Raw genomic sequence first — 27,363 nt, 5'->3', positions numbered from 1 at the left:
GACCTTGCAAAGCCCCTTTCTCTGTTGGCTATTGCAGCCTGGGAAGTTTCTGAACAGGGCCAATCTGATTGAAATTGGGCTTGGGTCTCAGAAATCCTTGTGCAACACCAGGAGGTGTTATTAAATGTTACATCCTGCTATTTCCAGGTGCTGGTTTAATCAAGTCGTGATGAAAAGGGTGCTGCTTGTACTGCAGGGCTTCACCTGCTGTGGACAAGGTGGAGGAGAAGACCCCCAACAGTGAGGGGTTTCTGTGCAACGTGGAGGACAGAGAAGGGGATTAGGAGGTCACAGCATCTGGCAGTGCTGTCTRATAGTGTTGGAACAGCATTGATAGGATGCTATGGAAAACCCCAGGAGATACAGCTGCCTGGATAGCAGCTGGAATGTGTCTGGTGTGCCTTCAGGCTTAGACCTCGAGGCTGACTGCAACAGCAGGAGATGCTAGTCGTATAGATGAGATACCCGTGACTTCCAGGCAAGCACCCTGTATGCAGTTGTTTTGCTGGACTGCCTCAGTTTCCCCAGATACAGCATAGAATTTGGAGGTGCGAGGAGGAATAAGGTGAAGGCTTCACAATTAAACTAGCAAAATAAACATTGGGAGTAAAGTGTTGAGAAACTCTCTTATTTACTTTTGTGGAGCAGGGGAGATGAAAGTTTGGCATAGAGCTCAGAAGGGCAGGAAGGGATTTTCGCTCAGGTGCAGACCAGTGACCTTGTTTCCATTTTTTCTTGATTGCAGTGTGGATCAGAAATACTCCAAAAAAGTCCATTGCTTCTCATTCCTACGTGCAGGCTGGTTGTCTTTCACGTGCTTCACCTTTCTATGTAGAGCTGCAGAATTCAGCATCCCTTCTCTGGTCCTTCCTATACTACAGCAATACGAGCCTTGGCTCACYTTAAGCTCGCCACCAAACTTAACCGCTAGCCTCTCTGCAACCTTGCTGGCTATTTTCTTCATCTGTTTGAGCTATACRCTCTACTGCACTCTTGCTTATTGATTTACCTTGATAAAGAAAAATGGCCAAGTGATGGACCCAAATGGGGACCTTCCTAGGTAAGATAAGCGCTATCATTGCCTACTRTCTCCATTCGAGGCATGGGCAGGTGGAGTCCCTGCTTGTCACCCCTGGACTGGGAGATCCAGAGGATCAGCACAGCAAAAGCCATTAAAATACATCCATGTCTTTCCTTGTTCTGACCTCCGGTCCAGGGAAAACCCTGTCCTCGCTCTTGGCCGCAATGCATTCGGACGGGAAGATCTCCCCCTGCACGCTGCTTCCTCCCCTCGAGCTGCAGGAGATGTAGCTGTTGAGGTCTGATGTCACCAGGTGACTGCGAGGTCATGTTTTTTGCTGGCCCAAGAACTTCCTGATGCTCTCACTGGGGAAGGTAATGCGCTCACCAGGCTGCCGCGGCGGGGTCCAGGTGATGAGTGGGGAGGAAGCCAGCGCGTTGTACTCCGGAGACGAGGTCTGGTAGCCACTTCAGCATGAAATGTGGCAAAATAAAGTGCAAGGCTTGGGGGAATTGCAGCAGCTGTTCAGCGGGGGCTTAGGGCTGGAAGAAGGTTTTGCATGGATCTTGCTGAAAGCAGAACTACTTCTGTCCTAGGGACGGTGGCAAACCTCTTGCAATGCCCGAGGCAAGGCCCCTCTGCAAGCCTCGGGAGGGCCTGGGCCCCTGGAGCCACCGTGTCTCTAAGCCGTCCTGGCAAGCGAGGCTGTACAGCACCCCTGCCCGTTTTTGGGACTGCCCTTTGTGCCTCCAGCAGCGGGGCTGTGACGTTGAGATCTCAGCAATTGCAAACCGTGGCTGTTTAGCGAGGCTTTTAACTGACCCATAACCTCTCTGCTCCCCAGGGCAGCCAGGAGCAACGGGGAGAAGCRTCTGTGTGCCCAGGCAGCCCTGTCTGCGTAGGGAGCAATGCGTGTGCTGCAAAAACAGGCTGAGCACAACTCCTGAGCTTGTGCACAGTCAGTAGTTTTAGTGGGTTTATTTCCTCAGTAGCATCCTGCGATGTACAGAGCGGAGAGCTGACGTTTCTCGGAGCCCAGCTGAGCTGCCGACATGTTTGCATCTGTTTCTAACTATGACTTGCACTGGGTTTTTTGGTTTTGTCTTTTTTATTTTTTTTACGGTTCTATTTTTATCCTGCTCTGTGAGGTTTCTCTGCATCGTATTTGCAAAAGCTGAAATTCAAAACATCCTGGGGAAGGCTGCTGGGGGAGACGTTCTGCAGATTCTCATGTCTCCACATTGGGTTTCACTTAGCAACATCTGTCGGCGCTGACTCCCACGCCGGTGACGGCACTGGAGCGGGGCTCTGCGTGCATTAAACGCTCCCGACCAGGTCTGTCTCCTGGAATATTTGGACCGGCTGCTTATGGAGGAGCCAAAGGAGTTTCTTCTCAGGGCTGTACTGGAAGTGTGAGGCCCTGGAGAAGGTGCTTGGAGAGGAAAGATGTTTGGTGCTAGCAGGGGAACGAGTGATCTCRAGCTACAGGTTCCCTGTGCGACATTGCACAAGTCGCTTAATCTCTCCCCGGTAGCGATGAGGATGAAGGCGCTTCATCGCTTTACAGAGGGCTTGCAGGTAGATGCAGTAAGGATTGCACGGTACCCGAGCAGAGCTGTGGCAGGAGGATCACCGAGGATGGAGGTACTGCCCTTCCAGGCTCTTCGTGACACCGTAGACGTGGTATCCACTCTGCTCTGGCCTTCACTGATCTCCTCCTCCCCGCCTGCTCTCAGCTCAGAGCAAGCTTGTGTGTAGCTTCGTAAAGCCAGAGCTACCTAATCCCCGGCAGCACCTAATCCGGTTCCTCAGATCACGGCGCCGTTCCTCGGGGCGGGCGCCGGGCTGGAATCCGCTCCCCTCGACGCCGGTCGCTAGGACGGCTGCCTCGCGCGCGCGTCCCCGCTGCGGACCTGCCTTCGCGCCCCCGCTGCCCTCCCTCGCCCGTCTGCCGCCCGCGCCGAGGGCAGGGCCGGGGCTGCTCGGCCGGGGCGCCCGCCCGCCGTTGCTCCCAGCCGCCGGTTTCGGCCGGCGGCCGCGCCGCCCTAACGAACGGGCGCTGGGGAGCCCCGCGTCCGGAGCGTTTGGGCAGCTCCGATCCTGGCTAACCGGACTTCTCCCCGCAGCGCCCCTGTTCTCGAGTTCTGGTTTGCACTGAAATTGCTTCAATTATGGATTGAGGTAAATCACTTCAGCTCAACCCCTGCAAGTGCCCCTGTGGATATTCTTTAAACAGCTTATACAGATTTAGCTCGCTTCAGAAAGGAATCAATTTTCGCCAAATCTCATTTAAATTTGTTTTTTAATGGCATTAAGCAAGTCCACACCAGTTTTAATTAAGACCAGTCTGCAACCAATTAGGGTTAAATTAGTGGAACTTGTGTGTTCGGCAGTGGTGAACACTGGTGTTTAGTGAGCAAGGGGAAAGCAGAAAAGCCCAAGTAAACGTCTGGTTCTGCCGGGGCTCTCCCGGAGCGATCCGGGGACGCTTCTGCGGCCGTCGCAGCTTTTGAGACTGCTCAGTGCATCAAGCCGGCGGATCGTCTGGATGTTCCAGGCGGCTGTACAATATATATTTATAAGGGCCTTAATATAGGTTCCTAATTGCYTGTCTCTTTTGATTTACAACGCGGCCACCTGAGCGATCGGAGCGCAGCAGCRGCGGGAAGCACAGGTGAGCGCGGGGAGCTGCGCGAGACCTCAGCAGGCGAGGGAGATGCACGGCGGGCTGCGCTGGAGCTGGCGTCCGGGGGGGGGAGCTGGGGCTGGCCCCGGGCGGTTCAGAAAACGCGTTCGGGTTTCTGGCTCTACCCCAGGCTGTGACGCTTGGAAAAGGATTTATCAGCCCTGCCTCCTGGGATGTAGGATGATGCTGTTGTTAGTTAGGAGGTATCTTGGGGCCATCACGTGGAAAGGAATGAGGATCCAGGTTCGAGGCAGGGTGCAAAGACTAATTTGTGATAGAGCAGTTGCTGCTGCTGCAGTTCCCACGTGCCTTTCGAGGGCTGTTTCTCTTGCGGGCAGCTAGAAGGGGAGAGGAGCGTTAGAGAAACCTGGCGGTGTCCTTTGCAGCAGTCATGCAGCGACCTGGCAGGCTGCATTGCTGCAAGCAGCTGTGACCAGGAGAGACGGGAAGGTGAGCTCCAAGGCTCCGGTGGGCCAGGGCTCTGGGAGAGCAGCAGCTCCGTTCTGCTCCTGAGTCTTAACCTTCAGGTCTTAGGGAGACGAGCCCTTTCAAGGGGGAGGTGTGCTTTTTGTAGGCTTTGCATTCAGTTGGAAAAGGCTTTGTCTTCTGCTGAACCTCCTTTTCTCCTTCCTTGCAGCTATTACTAGTTTGGYCTCATTCAGTGTATATTCAGCGGTTGCTTTCTGCCATAGCAGTTGTGAACTCCTTGGCCCATGAGTTCAGTTTTTAGCCTTTTAAAATCATGTTAGGGAAAGCAAAGAAAAATTGTTTGGGATGTGTTTGTGYAGCTACCCTGGAGACTGACAGCTCGGCTGAGAGGAAGAAGTCGGGACCACACGCCGTGCCTATCCTTGGTATCGCTGCTCTGATGTTCCTGGGGGCCAAACATTTTCATTTGTTCCTGTTACAGCTGATATGTCGGGTTGACTTTGTCATTCCTCTGAGCAGGGATCTTTCTTCTCCCGGCTCACTCCTCCATGCCAATTAAAAAAAAAACAGAAACAAAAAAACAGAGCCGTGGCRTTTCATCAGCCCTGCTTGTGGTATGGTATGTTAGCAGCCGATCTGGCAGGTTATAAATCTGCAAAGTCGCACTTTAGGGGAAGGGGGAGGTGCAAACTTCAATTAATTAAGCCACAGTTTTCTTAACACTTCTCTCTGCTTGTCTCTCATGCTTCGTAGAAATGCTCCAAAGCTGATCCTGCAGTTCTGCCGTGCTAGCGTGTGCAGCAATCCCGCTGCGCGGTAACCCGCGGGGCCACAGGCTGAGCAGCACCAGGGCTCTACTCCGAACCGAGGGACGTGGCTGGGCTGCAAGGTCCATGGAGAGGTTACATGATGGAGAACAGGGTTTGAGCCTGTTCCTAGATGTCCTGTAAATCCAGGGCRGATGGGTTATTGAGCAAACGGGAAGTTTGGAGGGTTGGGAGCCTTTGCAAGAGAAACATCTTGCACAGCAGCATCTTTAGAGAATTGTYGTCCAGTGCCTTTTGATCTCAAGCTGACGTGCAGATGCAGTCCAGCAAGCTGCAAGCTGCCCTGGCTCCCTTCCCTGAGGTCCTGCGTGAYGTCTCTGTAGGGCAGCGGGTGAGTGAGCCGCAGTGCGTAGAGGCTGCTGCAGGACCCGATGCCGGAGCCCTCTGAGTCACCCRCGTGCAGCTCGCAGGAACGGGGGAAAAGGGGCAGGGGAAGATGGGCTGAGCCAGCCCTGGGAGCTTGGGAGTGGGTGAGCCTCTGCTGCACTTAGGCGAGATCACACACGGCCAGCGTGGTGAAGCTCCCCAACATCTGCCTCCTGGAAACCCTCTTCCAGGGGAGCCTGGAGACCCAGCTGAGCTCACCTTTCATTGCCACCAAAGTGAGTCTTCATGTTTAAAGGTAGCAGTTCCCATAAGAAAGTCTAATGATGGCTGCAGATAATGCTTGACTGCCTTGAGTGGCTCTCGGGAGCACTAGCAAGGTGGACTGCTCCACCAGGGTGCTGCTCGGAAACTCAGGGCACGCTCTGGTGGAAGTGTTCCTTCGGGATGCACGTAGCCGCTTGCGTGTTAGGTAGGCAAGAAAGCCGAGGCTTGCTGAAGAAATGAGGATGYGTGTTCCCTTCTGAATTCGATCTCAGTGTTCCCAGAGGCGAAGGATGAGAGAAGTTCCCTGAGGCATGCGGACCTCAACATCAGGCTTTCTTCTGCTGAGAAAACAGGGCTAAGTCTTCTACGTGTTGTTGCCATCTCTGTATCCAGGTCCCCCTGCTCCCAGTTCCCACACCCCCTGGCCAGTTTTCTCCAAACTGAGCAGGAGGGTAGTAGGTGGTAGCCTGCCAAGGGAACGGATGTTGCTTTTCAGGAGCCACTGCTGATGAAGAAGGCATGGACAAAAGCACTTAACTACCTTAGTAGCTGCCTTTGATACTTGCTTCCACGTACYGCTTTAATTCTCGTTTCTGGGCTACTTACCACAGCAAATTGCTTATTAAATCCATTGCTTCTGCCTGTTAGTAGCACAGGCTGTGTCTGCTTCCCCTGCTCCGTCCCCAGGAGTGATCTGCATTTGATGTGCATACCCAGAAAGTGCTGGCAAACTGCACCCAGCTGGGGTTCAAAGGAAGAAGGAGACGGAGTCAGAGCCTGGAGTTGGATAATCCTGCAGATTGCAGCCTGGAGCTGATCTCAAAGGTGATTCTGGCTTTTGGATAGCCGGTTGCTGTAAAGGGCCCTTCCGAGTCTCCGGTGTGAGATGTGGGAGATGGCACCACCCCAGAGGGCTGATCTGACGGTGCTCCCGGCTCAGCCGCTGCCAGTCTCATGCCTGCATGCTTTGCAGAAGYCTTCTGGCTTTGTCCTGTGCACGTCACTGCTGGTGCCCTTGTGACAGAAGAGGCCCCTTTGGATAGAAGAAATTGCTGCCTCCGCCTGTTCTTTACTTGGGATGCRTTTAAAATGTGCTATATTTTTGACTTTCAATAGGCATCACTGGAAATCGTGCAAGAAGGCAATAAGAAATACAGCTTGCTTTGCCATCGAGTGAGAGTTAATCCAGATCCGCTGTGAGAACTAGGCAGGAGGGCTGCTAGCTGTGCTGCTGCTAGGAGAGATCAGCCCCCGCAGCAGAGCAGTCCTTGGAGCTCCGAGGGTCCAACAGCCGGATCAGAGACATGACTGTYGGAGTCCTGAGCAGGGAGAAACCTCAAGACCTTCCCCTGGACGGCTTCACGGTTGGGCCTTAATATCTGATCGGGGTGATGGTGTGATGTCCTTCCTGCCTGCTGCTAGCTTTTGGGTTTTGATGCAGCTCTGGGTTGGATGCCTTGGCRTTACTTAAAGAAACAATCAAGAAATACCAACTTCTCCAGCTTTARAAGCAGGCGTCCATCTGCTGTTCATCTCCCCCTTCCCTCCCTGCACAGCAGAAASACAAACAGCGCTTGCTTTTGAGGCTCTGCCCATTTTACAGATTGGGAGATGCAAACCAGAGCTGTAAACYGCACTGGGTAACGGACAGAAACTGCAGCTTGCAGAGCGCCGKGGTTTAAAAGCAGAGCTGCTGCGTGTGGCGTTGTCTGGACTGTTTCTATTTTCAACCTGCTTTTAAACAAAGCTGAACAGCTGTAATGGTTATGTGTAGAGCATGGCTGTATTTTCACTCTGGGTAATCTGTGCCTTTGAACAAATGCACCTTTGTTTTGGCAGGGATTGTCTCAGTAATACAATATTTTTGTCCAGATCATCTTACCTGCAGCTGAGAGCAAACGCMGTGCTAACAGAGTTAGCACTCGTTCTCTGGAAGGTGGCGATTTGAGAGCACGGTTTGGGTTTTCAGGTGCACCGAGAGGGAATTCGAGTCCTTAGGTGCAGCGGGAGAGAGGCACCCATTCCTCTGTGGCAGCTCACGGCCCAAACGATCTCTTCTTTCGTTTTCCCCGTCCGCTGCGTGCGTTGTGGGACGTGCAGTCTGTGGAGGTCTCTGCCTGGGGGGACCTGGGGCAGCGGAGGTGGCCGCCATCCCCTGCCACTCGTCACCGTCCCCTTGGATTTGCCACCGGCGCTGCCCTGCCGTGAGCGCTGCCTCGTCCGCGTCTCTCCGCAGCGCCCWGCCTTCTGTGTGAGACGTGTAAGGGAGCGAGCTCTCCGTGTCGCAAACTCGCCTTTAAAGCACGGGCGTCAAGCGTCCGCTTCGAGCGCTGCCCTGCTGAATGAACGGGCTGCCCTAAAGCTTCGCTGTGGGAAAGCCGGTCTTCACCTGTCAACTTCCTGCGCTTCGAACACTTCAGTTTTCATTTCCGAGCGGTATTTTTTTCTAATAGTCTTGAGCATCCTGAAGCAGGAAGTGCATTTTTCACCCCTCCCTGGCTATCCGCCCTGCAAACGGTCTTTTATCGAGTTATAACTTTCTGCTCGGCAAGATCACGTTTTATGAAGTCTCTGCAATCCAGGCAGCGGTGAGGGGGTGCCCTGCGGTCACGAGAGCGCCCGTTCTCATGACGGGAACGTATGGTAGGACGTTGAGCAGGGCAGAGCCTGGAGCCTGGAGGAGTTAGGCACCGTGCAAGCTTGTAGGAAAGGAGGTGCTCGTTGCACCTGAAAGGAGAGCGTAAGTAAAGAGAACGCCTGCTCTAAGGTGTAGCTGCAGGTCCCAAAGTGAACACGTAGAGGAGCTGGGAAGGAGACCTAGCACGCAAGATGCTGGGCTGTGAATTTACTGTACGCTGCTCTGTCTTGACCTTCTCCTGCGTGGCCCTCGGAGCGTGTTGTGAAGTGCCGCGGGGCTGCCACCAAGCAGCTTTGCAGAAACGGTCTTTGGCCGTGGCCAGAAGCCGGGCTGGAAGTTGCCTTCCCGTGCAGCAGAGCCAGCGGAGCAGAAATGAGTGGGTTTCGGCAGCTGCCTTAGCCTGACTCTTCTGCCTTAGCCTAACCCAAGGGYTGGTTGGGCTGACCCGTCTGCCTGCGCAGGCGTCGGTGAGAGCTGCCCAGGTCAGCAGCGCTCTGCTCCTACCCAGAGTTTGCAAACTGGCAGCGCTGTTTAGCTTAATACGYGCAACTTCAGGTAACCGAGCGCAGCGAGACTTGAGTTTTATGGCTTGAGTTTGGCTGTTGTGATACGTTGCAGCAGGGACCGGGGAGGTTGGCAGTTTGGCACTCAGTACCTGCAGTTTTCTTCCTTTGAGACTTATCGATACGATCTGTATCGATATCGATCTGCTGCTGCCTTGAAACGAAGTCTTGTTTGCTGTCATCAGTAAGGCTCTGGGCATAGCCTAGAGGATGCTGTAAGAGCAGTGCCCAGGACCGTGTCCTGCTCTGAAGGTTTCTCATACCAGTGAGCTCCTAGAGGGATCAGATTTAAGGAGGATGCCTGGGTCCTCCCCTCTCCCTCAAGACTGGAGGGACAGCTTGTTGCTCACGGCAGTCGCTGGCCCGTGGTCTTCATTCCTGCCGTGTACAGCTGCTTTTGTTATAAAGGGGTTTTGCAAATAGAAAACAAAAGAAAAGCCCATTTCTGGGAATAATGTGTAAGCCTGGATCTCTCCTGCTTCTGACCAGAGCTTCCTTCTCCTCCACACTAACCCTGGGACACGTGTAAGTGGCATTGGTGCGTCAAGTGGCTGCTGCGTGTTGGAAATAAAGTCACTGAACTCGAACCTGGAGCTTGCTGTGAGCCAGAGCTGCGTGTGTGCGTGTGCTGTTAAGTGCATGCTCCGTTTGGGGCATCTGCAGCATATGGGGATTGGATTAAAAGCTCCTGCAGTTCACAAGCAGTCTGTTGGGGGGGGGGAGGAAGAGTGTAAATGCCATATCCAGGGATGTGGGAGTCGCTATTTATAGGGCTGGTGTGGAACCTCGAGCACCCCTTTTCCTGTGAGCTACTAAAATCGAACAGCCCTGGGGGCAGTCTCCCCATAAGGCCTGTGTGCTGGTTCCTCAAGAGCTGGCAACACTGCGAGATGCTTTCTCCTGGAACGGAGAGAGCTGTGGCCAGGATAATTCCACTTGATCAAAGCGGATGCTGTTGCACRAGGCTCAGAAATCTTGCCTTCATGCCCCTTCCCTTCTCTAATCAGCGTGTTTTGGGAGTCTGCTCTCTGGCCAAGGCTGCGTTAGGATCCCTGACCCAGCTGCTCCGTAACTCTCCGTCTCTTCTGCAGGTACGAAAGGCGTGGAGTGTTCTCCTTCCACCCCCACCATGAACTCCTACTTCTACAAGTTCATGATCAACCTGCTCAAGAGATTCAGCAGCGAACGGAAACTCCTGGAGACGAGAGGAGCGTTCATCATCAGGTCAGAGCACCCTGCTCCTCGAGCTTTGCCGAAACCCTCAAGCACCTTCTTGGCAGYGTGGGCCGGGGAGGAAGGGTTTGAACAGTCTAAGCAGGCGTTGAGCTCTCCTGGATCACCAGGAGCCAAAACCATTTCTGCAAGGCTTCTTGGCTTGCTGGTAGTCGGGGCTGACGTTTTTAGAGCAAACGGACTTGCCTTTCACATGTTGAGACACCATATTCTTTGCTCCTATCCCCTGAGGCAAATTATCTCCTTATTAAATAGYGTTGTCGGATCCCGTTTTGTTAAGACGCAAACAGACCAGCTGGAGCATGAAGACAGGCCTTTGCTCAGAGTGCCAAGTCAACTGAATTCTTTCACCTGGGTCGGTCCAGGGTGCCGCAAATAAGCGTAACTTGTGTTGGGCGCGTGATATTTGCCCGGTGGAAGCCTCTCATCCGCAAAAGCCATGTATTTTGATTCACAAAGTCATACAGTTGGTAGCCTGAGGCCAGGCTGGTCACTTGAAGAGAARGCGAGGGTAGGAGAGGAGGGGTACTCAACATCTCAGTCTCTTGCACAGGTTTTGCTTCTGCTTTTTAAGGAGCTGTGATTAGGCGGTGGATGCTGGAAAAACAAGCTTCGGGACAGCTGGCAGAATATAATCTTTAATGCAATGAAATCTGGGGCAAGGGACACAAATTCCTCAGCTCAGAAATAATTGACTTAACGGTCAAGGCAAAAAGGAAAAAAAAAAAATCAGTGAGGAGTCTGGGGGGAGGTGGGGGCAGGACCCTGTATTTTTCCTTCCTTGCTTTCAGTGAGGTGGCATCGAAATACGCTGAAAGAGCAYGAAGCCCAAACACACTCCTGTGGAAGAAGACAGCTACCGCTTCGAAGGCGGAGGTATGCACGAAGTCAAGGGTCCCAAGYGAAAGATTAATCACCTCACCAGCCGAGAGCTGTGATCAGAAAATGCAGTGCGTACAGCTCTCCAAATCAGCAAAGTCAAACTCGGTAATAAGCTGTAACTGCTTTGCATGAGCAAAGCATCCTGAATTTGACTCRCTGCAACAATTTGTGCTCAAGTCTTCAGGCAGCCTCGAAACAGTGCGGGAAAGTTAGCGCTAGATACGTCTCAGCGAGCAATTAGTGTTGAGCTGAAGCGTGGTAGATTGTGCTGAGAAATGCTGCTACATAAACAAGGTGAAACGTGGACGGGGCAGGATTGCAGTGATTGTTTGATCCGCAGTGCAGGGATTTAGGAGAGTCCCCCCCCCAACATCTTCTTGCATTAAAATTTGGTGCCTTATCCCAAAGAGCCGTTGAAAAAGTTATTTCCGCCCACCAAAATCTAGCTTGATATATGATTTTAGTCTTCTSTTAAGAGCCTGGAAGTGTTGAGCTTAATCACATGGGGATCTAAGCATAGAACAGGGGGAAAAAAAAGACGTTTTTAGTGTTCCCACTCTTCTCTACAGTCTGTAAAACGGAAGCGAAGCCCGTGGTTTGAGTGAGCGGCCCTCGAGAGGCGAAGTGGCCCTATTTCTCCTCAAAGGGGCAGGGCGGCTGGGTCTGGTCAGCCCAGGGAGCCTGGACGGTGACACGTTTCAAAGTTCTCCTGTAGCACAGTCATCTCAGATTCTTCSCTCCGGCTCCAGCAGGATAAGTCCCTTGGCTACCGAGGCAGGCTGGGCTGGTCGCAGCCCGTAGCCGGCGGTGTAATCGGACCAGCTCGCAGCAGCTCAGCAAGCTGTGACTCAATGCCCCAGCATCCACCCTTGCAAAAAAAAAAAAAAAAGGCAAAAAAAATCCAGATTAGTGCAAAAAAAATGACTCTAGCCTTTGTCTGAAGTCGGTCACGTTGTGGCGTGCGTGTAACGGAGCCAGGGGTGTCGTGGTGCGAAGCCAAAGCGGGGGTTCGYGGAGGGATGAGCCGTGCCCTCAGGCGCTCGTGACTAACTCTGAAACCTAACGAAGACTGTTAAAACGCTGGTGTTAACTACATCTCTGCCACCTCCGAAAAAGCAAGCTGGGAATAGAGCAGGAAAACTTTTGCAAGACTCTACGGAAAAGACTGATCTGTTGCCAGAGAGACCCACTTAATGCGAGAGCCTCATGGTGCTATTTTTAGCCGCTTTTCAAATTGAAGCCATATGTGTTTTCCTACAGTATCTCTCTTCACTGTCCGCAAGCAAGTTAGCTGTTACGTAGGGTGGGGTAAGAAGCCAGCCTGATGTTTGACTTGGGAGAAGCTGATGATTTTTCAGCATTGCCTGGAGAGCACGGAGCGAATACTTGGGAGATTTGAACGGGCTGTGTTAAAGAGCGATCGTTCCCCACAGCTGATTCCAGCTTCTTTGCTGCCCTTGTGCCCTTCGTTCTGCCTTCGTCTCAGAAACCACCAGTTCCTTGTTGACAGCCAGCTGTCCCAGGAATGGTGAAGCTTGACCCACCTCCCTCTTGGCAACTCGATATCCAGGCTGGCGCAGCAGCGAAGGAAAATAAACCGGTTAAATTTAGGCAATTATTTCCAGTCAAGGGATTAGTGATTAGTGGAAGAGGAAATGTGGAACAGAGTTTTAAAACACAGCACAGCAATTTTCCCTATCATATTGCCAGTGCTGTCAAGGCTGGGCAAAGATGAAGGTCTGTGAGGTCAGATGGAGGGTCYGCACTAAAGGTGGTTTATTTTGTAACCCAACTCATGCTTGTTGATGTCCGACTGCTGACTCCAAAGGACTTTAGTCACCCTCCTGATAAGTCCTCAGAGTCCCAGAGGCAGAGATTATGGTACGCTGTGYGCTGGAAGGCCGGGAACGTGATTCGATCTCCAGCCTTGCTGGGGATCTGCCCATGGCTTGGCGAGCTGGGCCATCCCCTCCAAGCAGCTGGGTGGTTTTGCCTGTGTCGAGTGGGGCTAATGCACGAGGGCCACCTTGGGATCTCCCGGCAGAAGTCGGCGCTGCCGCCCGTCTGTGCGGGTAGGGAAGACCCAAGTTCTCCCCACGCTTCTCCTTGGGGTGCTGTGAGCCTTGCGCTGCTCTCCTGGGCTCGGGGGAGCAGCTACACGTCCCCCGTGCCCGCAGCAGCCCTTGGCCTGTGTCCCGTTTGCCGCTCACTGGGGCTTTCCCGTCAAGCAGAGAATCCGTGTGAATCCTCCCGTTCCCGTCTCACCGGGGGACACCCGGCGGCTGCCACCGCTCCCCTGTTCCCTGCTGCTCTGGCCTCTCGCGTTCAGCAGGGCCTGAKGGTGCAGCAAGCCCAGGTACCTCGAGAGCTTTTCCGGGGAGGCTGGAGAAGACAGGGTGAAGCTAGGTGCAAGCACAAACTATCTTTAAAATAACTAGCAAGCAGCTCCGAAAGCCGCTGCGGTTCGTAGCGAAACCCCCCCGGAGGGATGCGCCGCTCGGCCCTGTGCCGCGGCGGAGCTGGCGAGCCGGGCCGGGCCGCCGGCGGAGGCGAAGGGAAGCGAAGCCTCTGCGTGAGGGCTCTTCAAGGCCCTTCAAAGCTGCTTAGCGCACACTTGACTCCGGGGCCTCATAAACACTTAGGAGAGAGACCCTCTTTGTGCGAGGACTCCCGCTGCTTTGTTGAGGGAGCYACGGTGGTAGTAATCATCCAGGATCCTCCAGAGAGGACCAGAAGGCGTACTTATTTGCACAGCACTCTCTCCTGGGAAGAAAAGCCTTTTCAAGCTTCCTACCCCTTGGAAGAACCAGAAAGGCAGCAAACCTGACTTCACAGTCTCTTCCAAGGATTTCTTTGCCTGCAGCCAGTTTTGTGCATCTCAGGAGACGGGAAGGGTTCCTATGGGGCTCAAGCTCTCGTTATTACTCGTGACTTTTTTTTTAGGCTCAAAGCCAGTAAAGCTATTCTGTCTTAGCAACTGTGTTTCAAGCAGCCTCTTCCTTTCAGTCCAGATCTGTTTTCCTTCGGAGGAAGCTCAGAAAGTGTTGTCGGAGGCGGGAGCATCAACCTTTTGAGGTTCGCAGTTGTTACCCCTCCCCGCCATGCGCAGCCCTGAGATCTTCCAGCCTTCCTGCTAATTAGGAGATTTCTGCCTCTCTGCCCCAGCTGGAACGTGGCAGGGAAGGAGTCCTGGACTCAGCCGAGCCCTTAAGCAAGAACAAAATACTCACATTCAGCTACTGGCCTCCTGATTATGGCTTTGGAGCAGCACAAAAATGCAAAGGAGCTTCCAAAGCGTCACATGTCTCCTCGGATCCGCCCAGACGTCCTCACAGCAAGAACCCCAGAGAGGAACAGTGTCTCCGCTGAGGCTCGTCGGGTCAGGAGGGAGGCAAACAGCTGAGCACAAAGCGGCACCTAGGCGTCTGTGGCCAGTACGGACGGGCAGAATCGAGCTAGGTCAACCTATGAACCTGCCTGGGTATACAGGATGCGTCTGGGTGGTCGGAGATGTCCCTGTGCGTGTTGTTTGGGCTGGTTTGAAGCGAAAGGCTTAGGTTTTAAGCCTGTAGCGGCCTTTTTGCCTCTGCACAGTCCCCGCCTCGGGCAGGAGGGGGGGCCTGAGTCAGCAGCGTGCTTTCCAGGCACCTGTGGGCAGAGGGCCCCTTCGCACACCTTGTTTGAGCTTGTTTTACAGCTCCATGAAAATTCCCCTCCGCGCAGCACCTTCTTGCAGGGCGGTGACGGCGGCGAGGGGCATTTTCTGATGTTGAACTGCGTGGAAGTGTACTCGGGGAGTGACTTTTTGCCACCGCRCCAGCGATGGGAAGGAGCACGCTGCAGGGCTGGGCGGGAAGCGGAGATGACAGCGAAGGTGCCGGAGCTGCTGGCGTTTGACCAGGGTGTTGTGTTGGCTTGGCTTTTGCCATCGTTTGGATTTAGCTCTAGGGGACACTTGAGCACAGCRGGAGGGTGGGCAGGCGGGAGGGTTGGTTTTGCATCTGCTCTGCCAGACGTAGGCTGGAGCAGATAAGGTTATGCAGCCAATTTAGCTGGYGTTAGCTGGGGGACTTGGAAAATCCCGAGTCTCCTGGCGGGCCGCTGGTTTGTTGCTAACGCAGACGGGAAAAGTTCACCTGCAGAACTGGCTGTAAATCCTGCGTTTTCCTTGAAGTCTCAAAGTCCTGCCGTGGTCATGTGAGTGGAGAGCTGGCCCGATGCAACCTGGCGTGGTTCAGGACTCTAGGGAGCAGCCTGGAAGGGCTTGGGCGGTGAGTCTTGGAAGACGCCTGATGGCTTCAGCGGCTGCTAGGGAAATCCTAGCTGGGGGACAGCGAAGAAGGCTGAGCTGGGGAGAAACATTTGTGGCGTTCCAGCACGTTAGGGGTGCACAAAAAGCTCTCACGGTACCAGGGGCCGGGGTAAAGCCCTTCCCTTGATGTTGGGCTGTAGCTCACTGTCCCCTTTTCCGTGGTGAAGTGGGGGGGACTTTTCTGCCTCAGAGCAGCAAAGCCAAGAGGCTGGGGCTGACCGCAAAGCCCCACTTTCTCCCCAAAAGGAGAAAGCAGGAGAGAGAGAGAGAGCAAAGACTGCCAAGCAGGCTGAACCTGCTAACCAAGATGGAGAGTTTGAGAGAGACAGCGAGGGAGCGAGAGACAGAAGCAACTGGATTTGCAGCGCAGCRTAGACATCTGATGCTCTTGGCAGACGGGGAGTGAGGAGCATGTTAAATCGCTTTTTTCTCCGTCTAGCTTTCCCATGGCTGGGTCTGCTTGGGTGGGGTGGGAAGGGCAGCCCARCAGTATCGCAGCGAGGAAGGCTCCTGCGAGCGAGTGGAATGGGGGACCTGGGAACTAGGGTTAGTGGTTTCTGCAGGCTGCAGGCTGAGATCACGAGGGATGCGCTGGGGATGCTGCCCAGGTCCGGACAACGTGCATCTCTTTCTTTGGTTTAGCATGCCAGCACTGCTGTCTCAGTGCCAAGACCTCTGAGGAGAGAGCTGGTGGAGCGTGTCCTGCTGCAGGGCTGGACATGAGGATCCCTCGGGATGAGGGGCATTCAGGAGCTGGGCCCTTCTCCAGCACCGTGAGGSCTGCAGGGGCCATGGGTTCAGGCTGGAGGCTTTGGGTCTAGGGGTGAAGAAAAGGCTGTGGCTTTCCTGAGGCAGCTTTTGTGCGGTGTGCCTGCTTTGGATGGAGGGCTGCTGGCGTTCAGGGGATGTCTGAGCYCCAGGAGGTGTGGTGCAAGCTCCCAGTGCATTTTGCCACTGTCTCCCGTGACCCACCATTGCACTGTCACCTTTCCCTTTACTGGATCTCCTGCTCAGTTGTTAACCTCTCCTTTCCTCCTGGCTTGCTGTCCCACCTTCCAGCTTCATCACCCGCCCGTCTTCAGCAGCTCAGCCAGCTCTTGTGCGTGACTGCAGCAGCCTCGAGGCCAACGCCAAATCCTCATGTGTGCCCTCATGTTCTCCCAGGCGCTGGCAGCTCCTCTCAACACAGAGTTGCTTGGCCAAACGTTTTGATACTTTGTGATGAGCCCGCTTCAGCCTCCTGATGAGCTGGAGCCTGGCAGAGCTGTGACGTGAGATCACCTCCTGCYGCCTCCTTCCTTCGGGCTGGTTGATGCCGTGGTGCCTCCTTCAGCCTAGCACTTTCGTCAAGAAACCCAGGCACGGAAAGTCCCTCTGCTCCCATCAGCACGTGAATGGGGGAGCGGGGTTGTGCGTGCCCCTTCTTCCTCTCTCCCACCCTCCGGGCTGCTGCATGCAGAACAAAACCTGGGTTTGTTTTTTGCGTGAACTGTTCTGCTTGTACTCAGCAAAGCGCCAAAAAAAAAAATGCAGTCCCTTTGATAAACTGTGATATGAACTCGGGTAAAATCCAAACAGCTGTGATCTTTACAAGGGAAGCTTCTGTGTCGGGAGGCAGCAAGTCTGTGAAAATACATTACTCTGCCTGCCAGGATGCTCTCTGGCCGGCTGCCCTTTTGCTTTAATGAACTGTGCACTTTCTCCCCCTCCCCTTTTGCCTCGCAGAAAGGAGTAACCCGAGAAAGCCCTTATTTTTTTTTTACTCCCGCTTTAAAAACGGAAAGCAGCCCTCCCTTCTTCCGAAGCCTCCAGGCTGGTGCAGTAAGCTGCAGAGCATGGGACAGGGTCAGGGAATCCCACCGGATGGGGCGGTGTGTGCACTGGGTGGGATTAGCAGCGCCTGGYGTGGAGAGGCATCAGCAAAATCCCCTTTGGGTTGGGATGGAGAGGCAGAGCCTGRGGGCTGGAGAGCCGGGCTGTCACGGTCAGCCCACGAAGGGTCCCGTGGCTCTTCGGGGGTCAGTACTATTCGGGTTTAGACCTTGGCTTGGAGCGGACTCGGCCGCCCAGCCAAGCTGCCCGCCCCGGAGCCCGCCTATATGGGTCAGCTCCCAGCTCAACGCTGGTATTCAAGGCTGGGTGTTTATGTAAGAGCCATTAGCATGCCGCGAGGCTTGCCTGGTTTCCAGCCCGTCCGCGACGGGGAGCGGGAGTGAGCCGTGCGGCGCGCTCATGTCGTTTAGAAGTTGGCTCCCGTTGTAATTGCTCTCTGAGAGGAACCTGCTTTTCAGGCAGTAATTGGGGGGGGACCCGCAGTTCGGCCGGGCCGGCGCGTTCTTGCCCTCAATGGATGTTCCTGTTTAATCGTCGTGTCGGCGCGGACGTCACGGGCTAGCAGCTCGGGTTGCTGCTGGGTTTCTTCTGATCTCGCACCCCAGACTCCAGTCCCTGGCTGGGCAGGGATGGGAAGCCCTAGCCCCGGCGGCCGAGGCTGAAGAGCGGGGCTTAGTAAGTGGCCTTCAGTGAACGCCTTCAACGGCTCCTCTGGGGCTTGGAAGGGTTGTGTTAATCCGGGATGGGAGTCGGGAACTCGGTTTTAACTCTGCAAAGACCCAACTCTCGAGCTCGCTGTTTTCGGTGACGTGATGGGCTCAGCGAGCCCAGAGCCCACGAGAGCGGGTGCTTCATCTCCCTTCTCCTTGGGGCACCACGGGGGATAGGGCTGTTTTAACCAGGCAGYGCCCAAGCCCTCTCGCTCTCCCTCCAGGAAAGATATCTTGCGGGGAGGCATGCGCTGAGCAATCACGGTGGCCACGCTTGCTTGCGGCTCTCCCCGATCCTCCGTGGCCCCTTGGCGTGCGCGTGGGAGACGGAAGCTGTTACTCGACAGCCTGATGGCAACCCACAACCATCTCCCAAGCAACGCGGTGTCAGCCAGCCTGCACGTGGCACAGGGAGGGGGCTGTAACGGGTGGTATCAACTCAGCAGAGCTCAAACTAGTGTGAAACCATGAAAAAAATCACCGGCCTCCCGGGACAGGGTTGGGGGAAAAAAAAAAAAACTTGTTTCATCCAAGCTAGAGCTGGGATGTCGGAGGTCTGCGTATAACATGCTGAAGGCCATCAGCAGCGTGACCTTGTCCAGAAGAGCCTGATAGCCTTGCCTGGAGAATATATGCGTGCAGTGATAAAAGGAGCTAGGACAGCGCAGACCTCCTTGGGCTTGGGCTTTCCCCGGAGAATCCTGTGGGCTTGCCCCGGGAAGCACAGGCAGCCTCTCGGGAGAAGGAGATGCTGTGGATAGCACTGCCGCGGGAGCGAKGCAAGCCAGCTCCTTCTCCAAAGCCTCCCAGCAGGATCTGGGAATGAGCTAACCGTCCTACACGCTGAAGCCGCTCTGGGACCCGGATTACTCAGAGCTGCCTGTAAGAATTTGATGCGTTTTCCTGTAGAAAAATGGAAAACACATGTGATCAGCAGCGTCGGAGTGGGCTGGGACTAATTAAGGTCAGCAAGAGTGTGGAGGGGAGGAAGAGGAAGTATGCATAGGGGAAAAAAAAGAAAAAAGAAAAAAAAAAAACTTTGCAAAATGTGTGAGCTCCTTTAAAGGGCAGGTCCCGCGTGATTGCGGTTGCTCGCTCCCCGCGGTTTCCCTGGGATCGCAGCAGGAGTGCGGCATGAGGTCCGGACGAGCGGGCTGGGGAAAAGGCTCCAGGAAAAGGCGCGCTGGCAAACGGAGAGAGGAGCCGACCCGCGTCCGGGGAAGCGAGGTCACTTGCTTGAGCGACTTCTACCAGAGTTTGGCYGCGTGCCGGCAGGCTTAGAGGCCTGAGTCCTCTCTCACCCGTGCTGGTCTTTCTTTCCTGCTTGCAGCCCAGGTCACCGCTGGCTCCCGCGGAGGAGCTGCACCTGGGCTGCTAAACATTAGTTTCCCTGAAGCCGCATTGAAGCATAAGCTCCCACGAGCGACTTTCAAGCTACCTTCCAAGCTCTCCTTGCCTGGCTGATTTTGTAAGAACCGGCTCCTTCCCTAATCCTGGGCAGGCAGCATTTCCCTAGGGGAGGTGTTCACGAGGGGTCGGAGACAGTGTTCGGTGTTCAGCACAAACAAGCGGATTTGCCTTCGGCATTAACTGTTAAATTACCAGTCCATTCTGGTTTGTCAGGATTTGGAGGTTCTGGTCATGTTTTCTTCTCTTCCTTGCTCTTGAAATATGATGTCCTGCCTTATTAATCACCATGGAGTGAAAAGCCAGAACAGGCAGTCTGGGAGGGACCAAATAATAACATTTTTGCTGCCTCTCTTGCAAGGRATCTTGCCCAGGATTTTCCCCGAGCGCAGAGCACACTCGGTTAAAAACCTCAAAGCAGAGCCGAGCGGGGGTTTTGCATCCTGCTGGTCTCATCAAGGTTTTCCATTCCTGGCTGCTTCTGAGCATCTCCCAGCCCATCGCTCTCAGCTGGAGATGACTGTACAACCCCTCTCGTCACGCGTAGCCGACCAATTGCAGGCACAACAGGCAGGCAGGCAAGCTGCCGCAGCCGCTCTTTCGAGGATGCTCTGGCRTTTCCCACAGTCCCGGTTTTCAGAAGGTCTCGATCAAAGCCCGGAGGCTGCGCCCAAGGCCGGATGCTTGCCCCAGGAAACRCTCGCCCCAGCAGCAGGCTCCTCGCCTCCTGCTGCCGCGTCTGCCCGGGCGCTCTGCTCCCACCGCCCGGCCTTCTGCTCCCCGTCACCCAGCGGGAGCCTCCTCTTGCCCTTCCTCTGCAGCRCTGCCCTTGCTGGTGGAGCTGTCTCTCCAGAAGGTCTGCTAGCTTTGCCGATGTCACGTGTTCAACATTTCCCCTCTCGGCGTAACTTTTTRTGGACGGTTCTATGCCTTGAGCATCTTCCCTTTGGTATGTGAGCTGCTCTGTGTCTGGTCTCTGCTCAGCTGCACCTGCGGTGCATTCGCTTGAGCAAATCCCCTTTGGCTCTTTGATGCCAAATGCTCTCGGCTTTGTGCTCTGCCCTGGCCGTGGGCTTTGCTAGGTCAACAGCTTCCAGCTCGGAGCAGGGGAGGTCACGGCACTGCAAGGGAGTGGGAGGGAGCAGCCAACTGCTCCGGCCTCCCAAGTGTGTCTGGAGAGACGTGGCTGGTTTCCCTGCCCTCCGWGGGGCTAGTGGGCAGTTTCAGCCATAGCCGCGCAGCAGGAGAGGTGGCACGTGTGGAAGAAAGCCCAGCACTGCGTGCACTGCAATAACATCTGGGGCTTCCTAAACCACAGCATAAATAAGGATCTATATTTGTTTAGCAAAGTCCTTGCCTGGGGTCTGGAGTGCAGCCTAGCATCTCACAGAATTACTCGCAGAGACCTTGTTTTCTGATCCCTTAGATTTGCTCTAATGCCCAACCTGCATCTCCCYGCTCCTCCTGCTCCTGCTGTCCCTTCCCCCAAAGTCACACAAGGATTAATATCACGTACAGCGTGTCTGCACTTGATTCTGGTCTAGCAAAATGCAGGCRGTTAGTTAAGTGGTCTCTGTGTTGCCGTTGATGTGATTAGAYCTTAACCAAGATCGAAAAAAACCCTCAATCCAGTTTTACATGGCAGGACTCGACTGCTTGCAAAGTAGCTGGGATGGTCTGTGGGGAGACCGTGTACAGCTCAGCTGCCTGTTTGCATTGGAGATGGTAATGGCTTCTCTGGAGCTGTTAGCRTCTTGGATAAATAGACATGCTGGAAAGAAATGCTTCCATCTCTTCTGAATGTGGGAGTGATTGCAATAATTGAATGAACAAAATAAAAACGTGGGGAAATTCCCACTTGTCGGAGTAGATAATGAAAGGAGGTTTCAGGCAGTTCCTAGCCTGCCTTGTCAGTCATTGCCGTCTAGGAGAGAGAAAATCAGATGTCTGSCGTGGGGCTGCTTCTTCCCCTGCAAGGAGCTGTCAGCGTGGGCAGCCTGCAAGGCCGCGGCCCAAGAGCAGGCGCCCCATCCGAAGCAGGCACGTGAAAGGAGAGGCTGGCGGAGAGTAAACTGGACTGTATGGGTCAGCGCGTCCTCCTCCGGGGTTGAGGGGACCTCGTGTTGGTGGCCTGATCCAGAGGCATCTGGGGAGCATCCTCCGGGGTTGAGGGGACCTCGTGTTGGTGGCCTGATCCAGAGGCATCTGGGGAGCATCCTCTTCTTGTGCCCTCCTCAGCTCAGAATAGCTGGAGATCAGGCTGACCCAGCAGCCCAAATAGGAGAGGAGAYGGGGAGGGAGCCCCGCGCGCCGGGCGAGCGAGGTCTCATGCGTGGGAACAGGGCGATTTGACCCTTCAAGGCAGGATGCAGAAGGGTCRCTGAAAGACGTTCCTCTGAGTTGACGTGTGTGGCCGAGCGGCTGCTTCGTCCCCTCTCGCGACGTGTTCCCCAGGGAAGGGAGATGCAAAGCAGTCGTAGCCTCTCCTCCTCCGCTGACGCAGCCCCTTGCAAGGCACGCCGCTCCAGCAGCGAGGAAGCGGTTGTGCGGTCGTTGCCGACCCCGGAGCAGAGCGTTATCTGTGGTCCCACATCCCCTCGCAGCCAGGGAAAGCACCTTTTGGGAYGCTGCGGAGGAGCGCTCCCAAAAGAAGCTGGTAGCGCAAGTGCCTYGCACTCTGCTTGTGCCAAGAAAGTGGTTTCCTTTGAAATGAACTGATACCTGAGGGCTGTCACTAGGACTTAAACGACCAAGCAGGGGATTTACCAGATTCTCTGCCTTTTTTCCAGCTTGTGCAAGTGCTTTGGAGATCGGCAAGACCAGGGGGCCGGTAACGGCTGCAGCGCGCGGGAGGAGATGACCCTGCAGAAAGGAGCGCTCGCTGCCGAGCACAGCGGGCTGACTCGGAGGTGGCGGAGGGCCTAGCGCGAGCGCATGGGCCAAGTAACAGTTAAAGCTCAGGAGTGTCTCTAATCTTGCGATCAGGCTGTGCCGTGTGCGTTACTCACAAGCAGCGACGCTCGTGGCGGCTGTGCATGAGCTTGCGTTGATTCGGGAGAGCTGATATCTTCCCTCTCCTTTGCCCGCAAGGAATCTCGCAAATCTGGACGGATGCTTTGGGGTTGGGGTGGGCTCGGGCGGGAAAGGAGGAGGATTCGGACGTTTGGAAACTTCTGTTGCTCAACCTAAGCAAGGGAGAGGTCAGCAGCGGCTCTGGGGTTTACGTATGAGCAAGAGGAGAGTCAGGATGTAGGCAGAAAAGAGACTATGCAGGATTTAAAGTGTGGATGAGGAGGGACCCATGGCCTGGGAGAAGCCAGCTGGCATCATCCTCCCCAGTCCCCTGCAGTGTGTAGGCAGGAAGAGGGGCTGCTTTCAGTGGCACCGCGAGGACTCCTGAACCCTCTCCTGCTCCGGCTTCATGGCTACTGAGCAGAGAAGATCTTGCCTTCTGTTTGGGGCAGGAACACACGATCCTGCGCCACTTAGCTCCTCTCCGGCAGTGCGGGAGGACCGGGTTCATCCCTGGGCTCCGTGAGCCCCAGCGTGTCACGTTGCTACAGGTAGCCCAAGGGGGCAGGTGGTCCTTTCCTCCAGCTGGCCTTCACATCATCCCACCAGCCAATTTCTGGCTCTCTCACAGGGAAGGRCGTCTGTCCTAAAGCCATGGAGGCATCCTACATATCATCAGCTTGGTTTTAAAGATTGCTTCGTGCTGGCTGCCTTACCATGGGCCCACATGACAGCAGGAATGGCCCAGAAGGCACCTACTTTGTGCTCATCTCTACAGTGCCCGCTCCTGCCTGTGCTGTTGCCCATGTCCTCAGCTTAGTGAGGGCTGCCGGCGCCTGCGGTGAGGGGCTGGAAGCACCCATCTTGGGGCATATCCCCCTTCTCCCCCAGAGCTGTCTCCTGGATCCGGCGGTCTTGTTCTCTGTGCCAGGTAGGCCACCTTTGGTGCCCAGTCAATGCCMGTGGCCACTCAGTGACAACTCCATCTCCCAGGCTTGCCTCGTCCGCAAGTCCAAAAGGCAGCCCTATGGCTCACACAGCTGGTGGCCGTTGCCTGCTGCCACCCGTGTGACACTGTGAGGCTCAACACCTCTGGCATGTATTCACTTTTTTGATTTCCCTGGGCTYCTTAGCTTTTGTGTGACTCCTGCCAGGAGACCCCTTAACCCCAAAGCAGTTGCTGACCATGCACCCAGTCTTTCTAGCTCGGCCCCGGCCATCAGAAAGCTTCACCATCAAATGCGTTGCTCTGTGTCTGTTGCCAAAATCCTGCTTCTGTGGCAATCAGCGACTGATGTCCTGACAGCTTGCTTCATTTTAATATTCCCTCGGTGCTGTGCTGGGTCCTGCCTGCCAGCGCCCTTCCCAGCCTGCCACTCCGAATTGCTTGGCCCCCTTCCCCTATTTCTTCCTCGCAAGTGTGCACTGGCCATCTAGTCTTTGAAGGTGGTGGGAGGGATGGAGCGGAGCCAGAGCCCCCTCTCCCCCAAGGCCAAGCGATGCTCAAGCTGCTATGGATATCTGGTGTAGCCATGCCTGCTGCCCAGCCCTACCACAGAACTCCCCTTGTCTTCTTCTTACTGTCCATCTTGATGGTTTGTGCCTTTCCCTTTGCCTTTGGAGGTCTCATGATGCCATCTTCACCTGTCTTCTGCAAAATAGCACCATAGCCTCCACYCTGGAGGCTCAAATCTAGCGTGCTTGACCCCTAATTTCAGTTCCTACTTATCTATTGGTGCCTCTTGAGCTTTTAAAGCTTCTGGGCTATGCTGAGGAATCATAAGCCTCCTTGAGCAGCAGTTTTAAATCTCAGCATGCTGCAAACCTCCTGGATGTAGTGGCCCCCTGCGTGGACCTCTGATGCATTTGAGCCCCAGCACTTCCTGAGGACAGGCAGAGCAATCATTTGGGCTGAGGTGAGGTTCCAGCAGGCATAGACACCCATTAGCCCTAGTCTGGAGGCAGTTTGTAGGGCAGCATCTGTGGTCAGTCACATCCAACCCTGCTCCTACSTGCGGCCCATAGCCCCATTCAGCTTGTATCTGTGTCCTGGTCTCCAGTTCCTGGTCAGAGAAACTAGCTCCATTCCCATCCCCRGCTTCGGCTCCTTGAGGCATCTTCTAGCTTGGGCTTAGCTGCTGGAGCAAGCTCCGTGGCCGCGGGAGGCCCTTCCGTCCTCTACCCCGTGGTGGAAAGCTCTCCTCCTTCCACGCTGTGGCTGAGATGAGAAAATGTAACTTTCCCTACAGGGTAAATGCGGAAACTCTTCAACCGTGTTGCCTCTAGGACAGCAATCTGCTCCTCACCGTACTGCAGAGAGCCGCGGAAAAAACAAGTGCAGCCGTCTGGCTGTCGGCTGYGCTTCCATGGGAAGGAGCAAGCATGTTTTATTTCTTCTCTTTATTTCTCCTCAAAGTGATGGGGAGGGCGAGTACAGAGACCGCAGCTCCCATCTCTCTAAAATCTGTGCATGCCCAAAACTGGATCAGTCTCTCTCAGCTCTTGTTGTCATAGCTTTGAGCTCGCTCCTTTAACCTATTTTATTTGCAATGAAAAGAAATTATAGGGGTAGAAATAAGACGCTTGTCAGTTTTCTTGAAAATTAGGCCACAGCTGTCAGCCTGAAAGGGAAGTATACATCTCAAAGGAAGGATCTTCTGAGAGCTGCTGTTGCTTTACATATCTCCCCCTCCCATTCCCCTGCCCTTCATCCCCTTAAAAATAGACAAGGGTTGTGTGCCTTCAAGTGGAAGGAAAGAAACTCAGAGAAGGCGAGGAGAAGCGTCTTGTAGCAGTAACTTGTATCACAAACGACGTGAAGCGTGATGCTTCCCCCAAAACGTTGCTGCGTGTTGAAAGCAGGGCTGGTTTAAGTATCTCTTTGGGTTCAGACAGGTGCTCTGGAGAGCTCAAATGTACGTGAGTCATTTCTCCTTACCTGGGGAGATGGTTTTGAGCCAGAGTTCCTGCTCTTTCAGGCACGTGTTGTTGGAGCCAAAGTTTCAGCCCTGCCAGGCGCACGCTGTAATACCTCTGTATCTGGTCCTCCTCCTCGTGGCTTGAACCCCAAGAGCCCTGAGCAGTATGTCTTGCTAATAGCATTGTGCAAGTGCTCCAGTCTCTCTGAATTCAGCTACCAGTGGACCATCACCTTGCTGTCTTCAGTGGCAGCAAGACTTGCAAGTTGATCAGCTTTCCTTAGCCATAGTAGATGCCATGGGTTGTTGTTGGGACCTGCTAATGTTAACCTTCTCTTCTTCTCAGTGGCCACATTAGACTGCCCAATGCTCCTACGAATGTGAGGTTTGAAATCCCACCCTCTGCTCTGGGGATGAATCTTGTTGCCCAGTTTACTGTCAAGTAACTACTTGATTTAAAATTTGTAGAAGACACATCTCAAGCTTTATATTTTTTTTTGCTTTCTTGGAGGATTGAGAGTGTAACAGCTCCTTATTTTCCAGATGAGCCTCCTGTAGATGCTCAGCTATTCTTACAGCACCTTGGAAGATTTATAGGTCAGTGATCAATGGATCAGTGTGTACTTGCAGTCAGGGTAACTTTATCCCTGGGTCGTTGTAAGGTTCCTCAAGCACATACKCTTGGGACACATTAACTTGGATGGCTGGAGGCTCATTCTAAATGTGTGTCTGATGGGCTCAGCCTTGGAGGAGTTGTTGCATTCATCTGTGTTACAGCTGTCTTAAGAGTTCAGTGATATCTTGGGCTGAGTGGACCATTAAGTTTCCAAATTTAGTTATCTTCTAGTTTCTGGTCTATCTGAGAGGATATTGTCGGTTGATCGTATTCTGTGCTTGTGGCTTTCTTCTCCTTGATATAGTGCTGTTTCCCCCTCCTGTTCTGCGTGGAGCTGTGGCTATTTTGCTGATCACATAAGTAACTGAAGTGTTGGATAACTGCTTTATAAACTGAGGATGGCATCTTGGAAGGGTGCTGTATTAGTGAAGAACAAGGCATAAGCTTTGGACCCGCTCTGTTTGAGTCCTGATGCTCCTTGCAGAAATAGTTCCACAAAGGCTTTCACCAGTACCCCAAGAGCTTTCAGGCTGATGCTTGTCTTCRCCTTATTCAGTACCTTCAGCACCTTGACACTTCCAGTCCTAAAGATCAAAACAAACTGTATGATCTCCGTGTACTTGGCATCTTTCAGAACAGTGCCTTGTTCTGGCAGTGGAGGTGGCAGCCAGCAAGTGCTCTCGAGCGTCTGTCCCTCCTTGCTRCCGAGTAAGACAGCTTCTGCAGTTAGCTACAGTCCTGCTCGAGGTCTGAATCTCCTTTAATGCCCCAGCCAGTGTAGCTATTGGGAGAAGAAGTAATGCTCAGGGATAGTCCAGCTCTGGGCATTTGCTCCATTTCTGTGCCTCTGGGGAAAACTCAAAGGGGCTTCACACATGGCAGTCAAAGGAGGGCTCTCAGGTGGAAACAAGGTTGTATTTATCTGGTGCTTTCCAGATCTCTGATAAGGCCCTGTGGGGTTGAAGTCAAGATGTGCACAGCCAAGAGATGAAGATGGGCTGTGAGATACTCAAACCTTTGGTAAGCGTATGGGAAGTAGGTGAAAGCGTRCTGCCAGCCAGGATGGTACTCAGGGGCAGGTTAGCTGAGCTCCAACGTTGTCTGGTGTCAGYGAGGAGTCTAACAAGGAGCAGAAGCAAAGGCCTGAGGCCCTGCAGGACATATAGATTTTGCTTCCAAAACAAACAACTTGTTTCTGCCTCTGCTGGGTTTTGGCCATCTGTGTGATGGGTACAACTGCTCGCCTCTGGGAAGCAAGGCTGCAGTGAGCTCCTGCCCTCTGCACACTGGCACCAAGGTCCTTGAACACCAGTTCTTTGCCACGTGGCCTCCGGTGACTTGACCTGGTTTAGCTGAACTTGGGTGGCTACGGTTGGAGAYGGCGCTCGCTGCACTTTGTCAAGACATGATAGTTTTCTGCACTGACCCTGCAAATGCAAGCGGGAAGTCTTTCTTGGGAATGGGGCGCTCTTTGGAGGGCTCTGCAAGGAGGCACCACAAAGTAGAGCATCTCACTGTAGCTATTTCAGTTGTAACCTTAATCCCTCTTTTTCTCCATGCAGAGGATTCAGGGCAGATGTGTGCTCTTCACTTGAGCTAAACTCTCTTTCTCTTCAAATCTGTCTCTGCAAGGGCTGGGTTATTATAGCTGCTCTTTACAAGCTAGTTGAAGCGAAGCAGGTTTG

At 54.1% G+C, this 27,363-nt stretch overlaps 1 protein-coding gene across 1 annotated transcript in view; it reads left to right on the top strand.

The window, feature by feature from the left end:
• The window catches only part of VAC14 (VAC14 component of PIKFYVE complex), a gene marked incomplete at its 5' end in the record, with an annotated part of 83,587 nt that overhangs the window by 28,840 nt on the left and 27,384 nt on the right, over nt 1–27,363 (top strand). Inside the window, one exon of the mRNA XM_085313837.1 lies at nt 9,847–9,979. Coding sequence (XP_085169963.1) covers nt 9,847–9,979 — 133 coding nt within the window. The remainder of the gene's footprint in view (nt 1–9,846; nt 9,980–27,363) is intronic.

The sequence above is a fragment of the Rhea americana genome, unplaced genomic scaffold (assembly GCF_003343005.1).
Source record: "Rhea americana isolate MKP2758 unplaced genomic scaffold, rheAme1 scaffold_397, whole genome shotgun sequence".
NCBI classification, from domain to species: Eukaryota; Metazoa; Chordata; class Aves; order Rheiformes; family Rheidae; genus Rhea; species Rhea americana.
The sequence above is the reverse complement of the archived record's forward strand: the minus strand, read 5'-3'. Positions and strand labels throughout refer to the sequence as shown.